Below are 14,248 nucleotides of genomic sequence, written 5' to 3' on the forward strand. Positions count from 1 at the left end.
TATAACCTTTGTGTGACTATGTATTTGTATATGTTAAAACTTTACATTCCATGAGATAAAACTCAACTATTAACCTTTATGTGTGAAAGGCTGACATTACATTGCCCTTTATAAACGAAATTGAAGCCATTATTCTTTTTGGCCACTAGAGGCCGCCAGACTGCTGAGTACAAAAAAGGTTTTATGCTGTGAAATCGTTACGGCTGACTCGACGGGCCTCTATCTCATTGTAGTGTGCGCATCGCCACTTGCCACTGGACCGAACCCCATTTGGCTCAGAAAGGCCTGTAGCTTTTAAGGAACGAACATTTATAAAATAGGACATTTAACAGGACACCAAAATACTATAACCAACCGCTGTAGTTAAGGCGGACAGGCCCTCCCCACATAAAGAGTATATAAGATGATGTCCAGCTCTCAGGAGCTCAGCTGGTATGTGAAAGAACTCAGATCCATTAAGACGTTAAATAAAAAGTCTTAAGTGATTTCATTTATTTGACAAGCAGCAATATCATGTTTGTCATTTTTACATCTGAAAGTTATACTGTTTGATTACAATATTTCTTTCCTAACCAGAACATTAAAAAAAAAAACACACACACACACACACACACACACAAGAACTGCAAACGTGAGAAAGCAAAGCCCGTTTTTAAAATGTGTAGCCATCAATGTCACTGATGCCCCAAGATATTATTTTCAGTCCACTCAGAGCACTTTCCTCACAAATATTTATACAGTATAGGCATTCTCTTCGAGTCATTTAACGCACGTCATGCGCGTGGCACTGGTGATGTTGTAAACAGCTTCAAATCACAAGTTATTGTGGAGGCGGTGGCTGTCATGTAGCTTTCCGCTTCGGTTTTATACAGACAGTGACTGTCCCAAACCAAAAAAACGGATGAGTGAGTCGCTTTTGTTATTGTTTATTTGTCTTTTTAAAACCTGCATCTGCCACAATCCCACAGGTGCGGTGGCATTCCGTCTCAGCCTCTAAGCGACGTAACTGTACTCGTCTGCCGAGGTCTGACTTCGCTCGATGTACTGCTTGTCGATGAGGACCTCGATGCACTTCTTGATCATACTGATACTGGGGTTGAACCTGGCTTTGGATTGATTGATGACCTACACAAAGACAGGTGTTCTTATTTTACAGACAATATTGAAGAGATACTACTGTCATTGGATGTGATACGACCCCAGTCATCAAGTGCGTATTCATATTTGGATCACATACATGCACAAGCTGTTGAAACAAGCCACCCACCTCCTGTATGAGTGCGTTGTGTCGGAGCACCTTACGAGCCTTCATGATTCTCACTATAGCGGCTTGTAAATACATTTTGCGGTCTTCGTCTACAGCACTCCGAGTCTGCTCCATTTCCTACACAGAAAACAGGACATGTTAAAAAAGGTGTACGGCTTCCCAGCCAGCGGTTACGGCAGATAACCGGTACAGGGCGCGCTCACACTAGGCCGTTGGCACCGCACCGGACTTCGCTGCGATTCGTCCTCCCTCTGCTGACCCCTATGGCCTGTGTTCTTCAGGCCGTTACCTTGTGCCGCCGCTTGCACGCTTATTTCACAGTCATTTACTGATTAGTGAATGCTTTCTTTAGTGATTGCGCTCTTTAAATGACAAGCCTACGCACACAGCGCACACAGATGTACTTTTACCGGTGTGCTCTCGGTTTTGACTTTTGGACTTCTTACAGTACTTTTCTTTTTTCCTCTTATTAAATGCCGCACTTGTCATTAAGAGTTCACGAGGAGTGACTGAATTACTCTCATTCTATCACCTGCGCTACATCCGTATGCATGCAGCTGTGCCGCATCCTGGCCCGCCTCTGCAGAGGAAGTAGAATGAACTTGTGACTATGCCGGACTTCAGATGCTAAGTCGGCCATGTGCACAGTATGGTCGGCCTAGTGCGAGCCCAACCCCTAGGGGAGTGTCTGACCTGTGGGGTGTCCTTCTGCATCGATGTTGTGATCTTGAACTTTGTCCTTTTACTGACGAACGTCATATTTAGCGAAAACGTGGATTCAGATTCAATATCCTCCTGTTGGCAGAGGGAACAAGATGGGTGACAGGACACATGGATGATTGCAAACATCTGAAAGGTGCCAAATGCGGCATCACAAAGACGGCATTCTCTCGTTTAGCCCAAACGGACAACAACCATAGCAGAAAGCACAATGGCTGTTATTTTCAAAAGGTATGGCTATTTTTATGGAAAGCCTTTTCTTCAGGATTAGGGCCACATTTAGTCATAGTAACTTTTCCTTGTTGTTTTGGCACAGATGAGAACATCCATCCATCCATCCATCTTCTATGAGGCGGGGTACACCCTGGACCGGTCTCCAGCCAATCACAGACCACACACAGATGAACAACCATTCACACACACACACACACACATTCATACCTATGGACAATTTGGAGTCGTCAATTAACCTAGCATGCATATTCTTGGAATGTGGGAGGAAACAGGAGTACCCGGAGAAAACCCACGCACCCACACACACACACACACACAGAGAGAACATGTAACTCCACACAGAGATGCCCGAGGGGGGAATCAGACCCGGGTCTACTTTACAATCCTAATCAGACAGACATGCAAAAAAGCTGTAACATGTATGCCAAACCACTAGATGGTGATATCACTTTGTAAAGAAGGATATGGGCACCAACTGTTTGATGCTGAAGGTCTAAGCCAAAACCATATTTTCAGTACATGTACTATGCGGGGCTTAAAGTGAACCCGTTATGCTTTTTCAGTTTTTCGGACCTATAAGCTGTAGTTGCAATGAGCCCTGAATGAAGTTTGGGATGGCTCAAAAACCCCTCTCTGCCCTCCCCCGAGCTCTGCTTCTCCGTTTACGAGGCAAGCTCAAGCAAAAGTTATTGGAGCGACAGAAATAATATTTTCATCTGTCAACGGCATTTCACACGGGACTTTTTGTCAACATGAACTGGAAATATCGAAATTACGGCTTGAATTTCTAAGCTCCTGTTCATCTATGTCATACGTGACCTCTGACCTTTTCAGAGTTGTGGTTGAGCATCTTCACGTCCAACAGGGACTTGATGGTTTTCTGCAGCTCCTTCTCATTCATCTGGGTACCGTCCTGCAGCTCTTTGTACGTCACTGTCTGGCTGTTGTTGAAGGTGAGGAGCACGGCCATCTGATAGGTGCTCACGATGGGGACGTAGGGTTTGGACAAGTAGTTCATCTTCACTTCGCCTTTGGACAGGGGGTGGGGGCAGTCAATAGATAAATGACACTTACTCATTCAATCTAATGACATCCATGGCTCTTTTTCATTCAGCATCAAATATTGTATGTTGCACATGTGTATGTGTATGTGCATGTGCATGTGCATGTGTATGTGTATATGTATGTGCATGTGCATGTGCATGTGCATGTGTGGACATCACAGTGAAAGCAAAAGACTAGAGATGGTCTTGGGAAAAGACTTGGGAAAAGGTGGTCACGTTTTGATGAAAATGAGCTTTTGGCCTCAATCGTTTCCTGAAAGTCGATGGATCTTCTCGAGTATCAGACCAGGCAAAAATCAGTAGACTTCAATTGAGCCCCAATGGCAAAGTCTAGTTCAAGCTATCCTCCCCCCCCGATGGTCCATGCATTTAAAGTTACCTGTACAAAGGTTGTGCAGCCAGGTCAACTTCCTCCCACTGAAGTGCTGATTATAGAACAACTCAAACTGGAAGCCAAAGTGAAAACAATGCTTACCAATCGGCCACGCTCCTTCAAGCGTTTGCTAAATTAACCGCACTCACCATCTGCACACTCTTCTCCAACTCTTGTGGGATGGCGAATGTGGACGAGGGGACGTGTGTGAGTGGCCACGCACCCGCCTGTAAACACATCTTGTGCTGTTTATTCATTGCGGTAGCTTGATATAGGAAACAAACTTGAAACAACCTTTCACCTGTAGTACGTATATCTGGAAGCTGATACCCAGGTCCACGACGGCCTCCTGCGTCTTGATGAAATTGTTGAACTTGTTGTTGAGGTCGGCGCTTACGCTCATGTCTGTGTACATTCTGTGGAGTTTGCTTGTGAATTCATAGCCACACGCTTGCTGTGGGGATTCAGGAGGAACCAAGGTTTGTGCCTCATTGATGACCGAGTATAACAGGATAGCCAAAGAGGAAGAAGCGAGATTCACCTTGAGTTTGTTGATCATGGCTTCTTCTGAGTCCATTGACAAAGACAACCCATGTATTAATCGCTTTGCTAGCATTCTGGCATAAAACTGGAAACCAGACCAAAACAACACTTCAACTTCTCAAGTCGTTCAAAATGGACACACGGATCTATTTTTAATCACAACTTTCAGCTTAGTCGAGTCAATATAAAAATAGTGTGGGAAGTAGAAAAATTGGAAAAGTCCGTTCTAAGTTTCAGCTTTTTACCTTTTGAAAGATGTCTTTGTCATCAATGTACTTAAAGACTGTAATGAAGCTGGTCAGCTTGTCCTCCACCTCATTCTCTGTCATTCCCTTTGCGGACTTCTTTAGCAGATTGTCACAGTATTTAGCCAGCTGCACAGAGACACCGGGAGAGGAATTGCCCGGTCAAAACATGATATGATATACAACAGGGGTGCCCTGAGTGCAGCCCACAGCTTATTTTTGTATTGTGTTATTGGTCATGCATATTGTACAAATACAACTCATTCATTGTTCATCAGATACAACACTCCTCTTACATTGTCATCTATATGTGGATGTACTGTCTTGGTTGTTTTATTTCTGTATTTATAATGATGTGTGCTGTTGACCTCTTGACCAGGTGGCCCTTGTAAATGAGATTATTGAATTGATTTCACCAGATAAATCTCACACAGTTATTATGCTTCCATGACATGCAAATAGTGACCGACTGGCCTGCTTTGGATTGGTTTTAAAAGGGGACCTATTATGCTTTTTCCACTTTTCTGACCTTTAAACGTACCGCTTACCCTCACGAGGGTCGCGGCGTGCTGGAGCCTATCCCAGCTGTCTTCAGCGAGAGGCGGGGTGCACTCTGAACTGGTGGCCAGCCAATCCAAGGGCACATATAGACAATATAGACAAACAACCATTCCCACCCACATTCATACCTATAGACAATTTGGAGTGGCCAATTGACTTAGCATGTTTTTGGAATGTGGGGGGGAAACTGGAGTTCCCGGAGAAAACCCACACATGCACAGGGAGAACGTGCCAACTACACACAGAGATGGCCGAGGGTGGAATTGAACTCGTGTCTCCTAGCCGTGTGGCCTGCGCGCTGTTAGAATGTTGTATTTGTGTTAAATGATGCCAAAGTTTCAGATAATGATGTTTGCGCATTTTCAAGTGAGTCGTGAAAGAAGTGAGGGACGGCTCTGATCGCTTGCTTTCAGAGAACAGGAAGTCCGGCTCACGGTGACGTCCTCATATGGCCGTTGAAAACAGCGCGATTTGGAAATCCAACTGGAATAGGTGCAGATTCTGGAAGATCTACAAAGCTTTGTGTGCAGGTAATTGTGTGTAGCTGCTCTATAGAAGTCAACAACTCAATACAAAAGGTCCAAAGTTGACCCGAACCAGTTAACCTTCGTAAAATGTACAAAAACTATGAAAGTGCCCCCCTGCATCCTTAATCTCTAATTTTTCTGTATTTGTGTGTGAGCGTACACTGACCAGTTCTGGGGCTTTACAGATGGACTTGGGTTCCCGGAAGTTCACTACAGACGTCAAGGCCTTTGAAAAAAAGTCAATAGAAAAACAATCTAAGCACTTGGGTACTTATTTGTATGGCGGTGACAACCTGGAGCAGGAGCCGAGGTGAGGTCTGTTACCTTATCCAGTGCATTCATGAAGTGCTGGTCTCCATTCAGAACTGTGTTAATGAGCTGAACAAATTTACTGTGAACCTCAAGCACTGACTCCACGAATAACGTTGGCATCTGTACAAAAACAAAAACAAAATATGTCTCTTTAGTGATGATCCGTTATCACACAAGTCAGTAGCTCCTATATAAAGTATAGAAAGTGAACACAATGCTATCATGTGACCACTGACCTCTTCTATTCAACTGCATAGAAGCAAAGGGGAAAGTGGTGGAGTAAAACAATGAAACAATAATTACTGCTGTAAAAACAGCGTACGGTACGCAGCAACAGTAAAGTTAAAGTGACACTTTGCACAACAGTGCAATCAATGTTTGTTTATATTCCTGTCTGCAAAATACACATAATGTGAATGCGCTGGCAGGTAGGCTAATACAGTAGTGAGGGGCGGAAAGTTCTAAACATGATAACCCTTTTAAAATTGTTTGAAGAAGCCAACTGCGCTCTGCTGTTATAATGTCACCTGCTGTGCTGAGCACTCGTTCAGAGGGGACACTTGTCCGAGTTGTGGTGTTGCGAAGCCCTAGTGTTTCCAAACATACCGTTTAAACGTCGCGGGGGGGTTGAAAGATAAAAAAAAAACCTTGCTTCTGTTTGCGTGCGAACCTTCATGCCGTTTTACTAGTAGTTGTATGTGCTTCACGGCTTGCGTCCGTATTCAATACAAAACACGAAATAATGATGGTGCATTGGTTGCACCTGGGGAACAGCATATGGGTGAAGTTGAACATTCATAACATGGCGCTTGCATCGGATTTTACAGATACCCACAAACGCATCGAGATGAATCTAGATGTCACCCGTCAATTGCATCCATACCCGGTGAATGGGCCGATGCACTCGCATCACGCACATGCGTCGATGTATCGATTAATATTGATTATTTCCCACACCCATGCATGGAGTATTTCTATCTACAAATAACATAGAAATAACAACTTGCAAATAAACTATGACAACATGTCGGTCGTCATGTGCTTGCCGATTCCATTTTGATTTGATTTGATTTTCAATGTCCACATTATGGGAAAGCACATTAGATGCTCTTACAGTACAGGTAGTGTTGGAATACTAACGTTTTCCAGAGAGAGATTACTGGTGCCTCGGATGCCTTCGTTGTGGATATGGATCTGCAGCTCCTGGATCATGTGAGGAAAACCGTTGGACACAGCTCGCAGCAGCGTGTACATGTTGGCCATGTCTGGGGAGAAACGCACAAACATTTCTTTCCTCCATAACGCATTCAGGTGTGTCCTTTGCCAAATAATGTAGTATGCATAGTGAAAAGACTGAAATGACAAAAGCCGACCATCTCTTTTCTCTTGTCGAATAATGTTCTGGCACTCTGCATGGAGGAACTGCAGATGGTCAGCCACCATTCTCTGCTGGCATTCATTGATGACTTTGGCGTAGGAGCTCGGGTGCAAATACTTCCGACATCGCATCTCTTCATCTTTCAACCGCCCCAAAACCTGGACAAAAGGAGTCACGTAAAATTGGTGTCCGTGGTCTGAAACGTGCCCATTGTTTTTCCTCATCTTTCCTTGCTGCATGACCGTCTTAACCAGGAGTAAAGACAAGGTCAAATAATAAAGCAATGTAGAATAACAGCCGCATTTAAACAACAGTGCCTTGTGTCGTGGTTGGGGGCCTGTGGCTCCACCTTCGCTATCTTCAGCAAACACTGCCAGCAACATCTGGCCAAGCTTTCAGGAAAAGTCTATTAGAAGGACTGAATGGCCGAATGAGAAAATGGCTCAGCCGGGCCGATTGTCACGCCACAGATTCATCGATTTCGGTGAAAATTGACAGACACAAGCAGCTCTCCCTCTCTCCAGCTGACACCAGAGGAGCTGCGAAACAAACTCCATTTTTTCATACCATGGTACCATGTGACTTTGTAAAACAATATAGCGTGACACTTAGAGAGTATTCAGGCATTTTTAGTGAAATAAAAAAAGATCGATGCAGCTGTTAATTCACATGTCCACCGTTATCCAAGACTATTGCGGCGTTTTAAGGTGAACATGCAAGTGTTAACGCTCATGACCGTCATGAATATAAGATACACAGCGTCCCGCTTCGCTTCCGTGCATGAGTTAGAGAGGGACTCATACATTAACACTAAAGTTCATGTCTTCATTGTAGTCATTTGGAAAATGCTCCAAGTGGTGTATTGACTTGTGATATGATATATTGCATGTTTTCAAATTGTAACATGCACAACAAATGTAGTTTAGTCCTGTGTATTAAGCCTAGTCACGTGACGCATGTTTTGATGATTTCTTATTTAGTTTCTCCTCAGCTTGCTTCAGCATTTGTTTTAGGCTGTTTGTAAATAATCGGTGGCTGCAGATGGAACTTTTCAGTAGTCGATGAGTAAGGTGTGGAGACACTTCACCAACGACTCAACAGGCGTTCGATGCATCATCAGCAGTGCGCAAGGTAGCCAGGGCTCCAGCACCAATAAAAAACATGACAAATTTGCAACGCCTACAAATGAATCACAAAGAGGCATTTAATGACGCACAGGCTGCAATGGCATAGGCCAACGCCTCAAAAACACAGTATTTTTATTTCATATTTTGGGTTATGTTCATGTACAGCATGATATCTTGCGTAGTATATTAATGGTCTTATTTCATGTATCGGCCGATATATCAGATATCGTTTTTTCCTCAACAACAAATATCGGTATCGGCCCTAGAAATCCCATATCGGTCAGACAGTTGATTGACACCCTAAGCTGACTGAAACGCCCCAGGGTGTCTGACAACCAGCAAAGCTCATGATTTCTGTGCACCACAAAGACAGCAGTAAAAGAATGCCAAGGCAAGAGAGGGTTACGTGTTCTCAAACACAAGCTGATGCAGTATTCTCTTGTTAAAAGGTGCGAGTGCAGCCTACCTTCTCCATGTATTGTGAGCAGTTGGATTCTTGGAGTAAATTTGAAGCTTCCTGTTTGTAATAATCTCCCGTTTCAATGACAAACTCTCCTTCGAAGATTTCCTGATAAAACTGCAACACGAGAACAGACTCATTCACAGGCCGATGAGTGCCCACAAAAGCAGACCGTCCAATTGATAGCAAGACATACAAAGGTTGAACTCGCAGCACACCTCGCATCCATACCTTAAGTGGAAACTTGTTCTTGTACTGTTCCACATGGACAAAAGAGTTGATGACCCCGTGGATGACTTTCTGGTTAGGATTCTCACCACAGCGGTCACTAGTGGGAAAATGATCAGAATTTGGTATGAACCGAGAGTGTATATGTCCAGTGGTGAGTTGGCATGGCAACCATACTTTTGGATTTCATTCAGCAACATTCTGATGAGAATGGCTTGAAGAGGCTCAATCATGAGCTTCCTCCACATGTCGAGTGCCAACTGTAGGGACAAGTCAAGAAAAAAAAAAGTCATTATGGGAGCAAAAACTAAATCAAACCTGAGCCCAAATAATATGCACTGGTATGCCTTCATCAGTTAATACCTCCCCGATCTCCATGAGGGGTTCGTTCATGTCCACTCCCCCGTAGCCGTACTGTAGGTCTGCCTCTGTAAGTTTGTTCTTCTTGATGAATTGAGTGTTGAGATACCTAGAGAGGGCAGAGTTAGGAAGAACACCCTTCCGACTTTCATGTATTTCTACACTGTGTTGACAGCCAGTTGATTTCCCATGACGCACCATGCAGTTCTTCGCATAAATACGCCAAGTTTACATACTGCAGTTTCATGCCCAGGTTTTGGGGTTTGTAATAGGTCCGTCTCCATTATCGACTTCAATGAACTTATGACGTTCTTTCCAAATATATGAACCAAATTCAAACACAGCTGTAACATTTCAATTAACTTACCACAAACACTCGGAATCATAAACACTTAAGACGGTGCTCGGTGGGATGTGCTGTATGATATATTGAGCTGTTGTAATATTTAACCCTACAATGTATTATTGATACCGTGTCTCATATCTCATCCGTGGATATAAACGGTTTGATGAAGGACTTTGCAGGATGTTCGAAGGGGCGGCGCAACAAACGCGCACAGCCTCCTGGATGGTCACCAAGGTCGAGGTAAGAGAAATGTTGATTATTCTATGCAAAGACTAAATGTGTTGTTCAATTAAAAGACGTTTAATCGACATCTTGAATCTTTAATTCAATAATGTGTTGGTGCGGCTCCATCTTAGTATTTAGGTCACTCGCTGTCTCTTTGCAGTGAACGACTACTGTCCTATGCTACATATACACTGTCGTGCTGAAAGCTTTTCTTGTTGTCAAATGGCAAAGTATTTTATGCTTTCAGCCTTTCATCCGCACAAAAATGGCACTCTGGGTGCCCTGACGGCGATTTTTGGAAAACAGCTGTACAGAGTTTACTAAAACTATGACGTGATCAACCCGTTATCGTCAAGTTACCAGAAGTGAGCTTTTACAACAAGTTAACTTGAGATGTAAATATTTCGACTGACATGACCCCAGTCCACATTCTCCTGATATTTGTTTGTCTTGCTCTCCAAAATGACTCACGCATGTAATTCCACTTGGTTGGCTGAGCCTTGAAAGCGGAAGACGATGGACTTATGCGCATGTGTTCTTTCTTCATCTACAGTTTGGGGTATCACGTGTATCACCCCCTCTGTGTCTGTGCACAGTGCCATGTGGTGGTGTGCCTTGTGTATGACGTCATCGTCACACAGTGGTCCCTTCCTGTCTGCATGCAGGTATCTGGCCTTTCTGTGACAGGGCTGTTTTCCAAAAACACGTGGAAACACGGTGAACAAGTGTTACCTGTACAAACAGTCCATGTAGTCAGCCCCTTTGCTGTATTCTTCCCAGTATCTGTGGTACATCACTAAAACTTTTTCCTCTGACTCCAGAACCTTCTACAATGCAAGCACAAGCAGGAATAATGTCAGTAAAAGATGCATGTAGAAAAACAATCATGTGTGCAAATGTTCATTCACCTTGTACAAATTCCGCACATGGTTCTCGAGAAATACCTTAGTTTCGGTGTATAATCTCTCACCTAAAGGCTCTGGGTATGCGACGCACAGGGCATAAATGTCACTGGAGTCAAAGTTTAGGCAATGTATATGTCTATATGCTGTATGAAGTACAATTAGGACAACGACGGTGAAAGAAAATATACAAGATGAATCTTTAGGGGTGTCACAATTTACTCGAGATGAGACACGATACTGGCTTCACGACAAGACGAGACAATATTTTAATACGGCTTTTAGGAACGCTACAATGACAAAATATAGGACAGGACCGGCAGGCATTTAGATTTAACAAATCAATGCAGGTACATTTGGAAATGTTTCATAACTTTGCATGCATGACCGAAGCATGATGCTTTTAAATGTTGAAAGTTATTTCCACAAATGCAAAGACAAACTATCATTTAAGCTGATGTGTAGATAGCTACACATAAAGGCTGACTCAAAAGTTCAATCAGATTCTTCTTCTTCTTCTTCCTCTTTCGGCTTTTCCCTTCAGGGGTCGCCACAGGAAATCAACCGCCTCCATCCGACCCCGACTACTCTCCTAGACACTTCCATACCTCCACAGGTATACCATCAGGACAGGACAAGTGCCTTCCCGCTCTTCATCCTTTTCGATGCTCTTCTCGCTTCCTCTTTACCTATATTTGCTACTTCCTGGTCCACAACAGACACCAACTTGGCTTAAATTTAGAATTACTACAACTCCTGCTTGGCCGCACACAAACACTGCGGCGGCTGTAAACTTATGACAAAAATAAAACACAGTCACATGTGGCGAGCGAGTGACACTGGGAACGCTGAGTGCAGGTAGGATTGCAGGGTTTATAGTATGCATAAAGCACCTAATATGCAGTTCCAATCCTACCTTGTGCACTGCTACTTCCATATTACGAGTATCACCTTCATGATTGACATTCTCACAGACCTCTGGCTGTCCTTTTCCTGCCAGACAGCTCATGTCCTCACATTTTAATCTTGCGAGATCTTGTGACACCCCTGAATTACAACTTTTTGGAAAAGTGTTTCTCAGCTTGTGCTCTGGTTTTTGTTACAGTTCATGCTTAAAAAAAAACGGTGGATGAAAAGATTCATCCACCAGGACGGTACCAAACAAATTTAGCACAGGATACGAGAAGCGGTCGTTCCATGTGGCTCTCTCCACATAGTCCAGCATCACAACAGCCTTGATTGTCGTTAGTAACTTGTTCCATGTTTCGTCAAAATCCACCACCCGTGGCTTCAAGGACATTGTGTCGCTTCTCTCTTGGCCTGAGAGACAAAAAGTAAAGTCATTAAAGAGAATCCATGCATGCATTGCTCATCTGTATGTTAGCGCTATCCACCGGTTTGACGGAAATACCACAGTGGAACCTGTTGACCTCCATGCCCCTTCAACATGAGTGGTCCTTGAATGATGGGAAGCAACCACAGTCTTTTGCCAGAGACATGAGGAGAATGGGTGATAATACAGAATTCGTCAATCTGAAGCGGTTCATTTTCATTTGTAGTCTTTGGCTTTCATATGCTATTTTACACTCTTATCAAACAGGGCTGCTGCTGTCATTTCATTGTGTGTCTTGACAACAATGACAATAAGACTTTTGTACATGCACAAATCTTCCTTCACACCAATCTAAAAAAAGGGGGCGAGAATCCATGTTAATCCTGCCATGCTGGTATTTTCAAGCTTCCTTTGCACTGAACATGAAGCTCATCCAGTTCCCAAGCTAACTGGTCCGTCTCCAATTTATTTCTTGTAAATTTAATGACTGATTTCAAACATAGTGGGGATGGAGGACAAAGTTTGTTTGTTTCTTTCAGCTTTTTCACGATTACGGAGTCGCCACACCGGATCTCATATTGATTTTTGGCTTGAGCACTTTATATTCCAGATGCCCTTCATGACGAATAGCAATGATGTTTACTGGTGGAGAGTTGAACCTGGGGCGTTTGTTCCAAAGTCCATAATGCTAGCCACTACACCACGGCAGCGCAGATGAAGGACAAAGGAAGAAGGCAAAACCTATTACGTCCACATGGAATGGGAAGATCACTTTTTTCACTCCATCATAGGACCATATATTGATTAAAATATCGATATTTCTTTCAAGCACGTTATCAAAATCCAACATATGGTTCATATTGATATATACCAGGCCGCATGGTGGCCAAGTGGTTAGCATGTTGGCCACACAGTCAAGACCTGGGTTCAATTCTACACTTGGATATGGAGATCGCATGTTCTCCCCATTCTTGTTTTTTTTCCCCGTGTACTCCCATATTACAAAAACATGCATGTTAGGTTAATTGTCCATAGGTATGAATGTAAGTGTCTATATGTGCTCTGTGATTGGCTGGCGACCAGTCCAGGGACCATTCCCACAGTCAGCTGGGATAGGCCCCAGCGTCCCCCCCTACCCTTGTGAGGATAAGTCATGCCTTTGAATCCTTTAAATCCTTTGTATCCTCGGACTTGGGGACTATAGGAAGGATTGAATCCATCCAGGGATGAAAAATATACGGAAATTGGAACAACTTTCTGAAGAGATGCCAGAGTGGAGATGTCAAAGTGTCTTTGAGCAAGCCACTACGGTAATTCTCTCAGGGGCGTCTTAGCTGCCCCGTCATCTCTCCTCCTTGTCTTGCATATGTGTACGCTGGTTTGTGTGTGAGACATCATGCATGCGATGTACTGTAAATAAGCGAATTTCTCTTCTTGGATGAAACCGTATGCTGCACACTGCTGCTCCCTTTGCTATGACCCACTTCATAACTGTTGTTTATTATGAACGTTACTACGACATGACGTGTGTCGTTAGTAGGTAACTTTATGGAAATAATGAAAGGGTGAGCAGCCAAGTTAAAGTTATCGGGTACCGGAATGTCAATCCCAAAATAGGATGGCTAGCGACACGCTAACTAGCATCTTCTTAGCATGCTACTTCTCCCTGATCGTGTCCACTCAGGCGCCCGCTAATGGCTAGTTGCCTAGCAGGAGGCTACTGGTAGCTCAGCTACCGCTAGCAAATGCTCATCTTCTTTTGCGATTTCCGCGTTTAAGCACTGACAGCCCGCTAAAACATGTTACTAAAGATACACAAAACATGCCAAAGGACTTAAGTGTGAATTGTACCTACCGCCGTACAGAAAATCCTTGTTCTAGAAGTCAGGTTACGCAGTAACAGGCTTGCTGGGTCTGCTGCTCTTCCCTGCCGCTTGGATTGTTCCATTATTTTAAATCGGGGAGTGTCATCAAGTTCTGCTAATTTATTTTAAGGCAGGTCACACATTTAAATACTTTCTAAAATAACCCAATTGACTAGTA

The 14,248-nt window shown here is 43.6% G+C and overlaps 1 protein-coding gene across 1 annotated transcript; it reads right to left on the reverse strand.

The window, feature by feature from the left end:
* Positions 1 to 477: 477 nt before the first annotated feature.
* Positions 478 to 14,234, reverse strand: cul2 (cullin 2). The gene is made up of 21 exons (XM_058060567.2): positions 14,061 to 14,234; positions 12,054 to 12,192; positions 10,879 to 10,981; positions 10,703 to 10,797; positions 9,403 to 9,508; positions 9,217 to 9,299; positions 9,043 to 9,139; positions 8,818 to 8,928; positions 7,220 to 7,382; positions 6,987 to 7,111; positions 5,859 to 5,966; positions 5,701 to 5,760; positions 4,447 to 4,575; positions 4,200 to 4,286; positions 3,960 to 4,112; positions 3,808 to 3,885; positions 3,665 to 3,731; positions 3,048 to 3,250; positions 1,961 to 2,062; positions 1,268 to 1,384; positions 478 to 1,125 (listed from the first exon to the last, which is right to left on the reverse strand). The coding sequence occupies exons 2-21, from the start codon at positions 12,170 to 12,172 to the stop codon at positions 994 to 996; spliced, it is 2,238 nt and encodes a 745-aa protein (XP_057916550.1). The 5' UTR covers positions 12,173 to 12,192; positions 14,061 to 14,234; the 3' UTR covers positions 478 to 993.
* Positions 14,235 to 14,248: the final 14 nt, after the last annotated feature.

This window comes from Doryrhamphus excisus, linkage group LG5 (assembly GCF_037039965.1).
Source record: "Doryrhamphus excisus strain RoL-2023G ecotype Guam linkage group LG5, RoL_Dexc_Guam_v1.1, whole genome shotgun sequence".
Classification (NCBI taxonomy): domain Eukaryota; kingdom Metazoa; phylum Chordata; class Actinopteri; order Syngnathiformes; family Syngnathidae; genus Doryrhamphus; species Doryrhamphus excisus.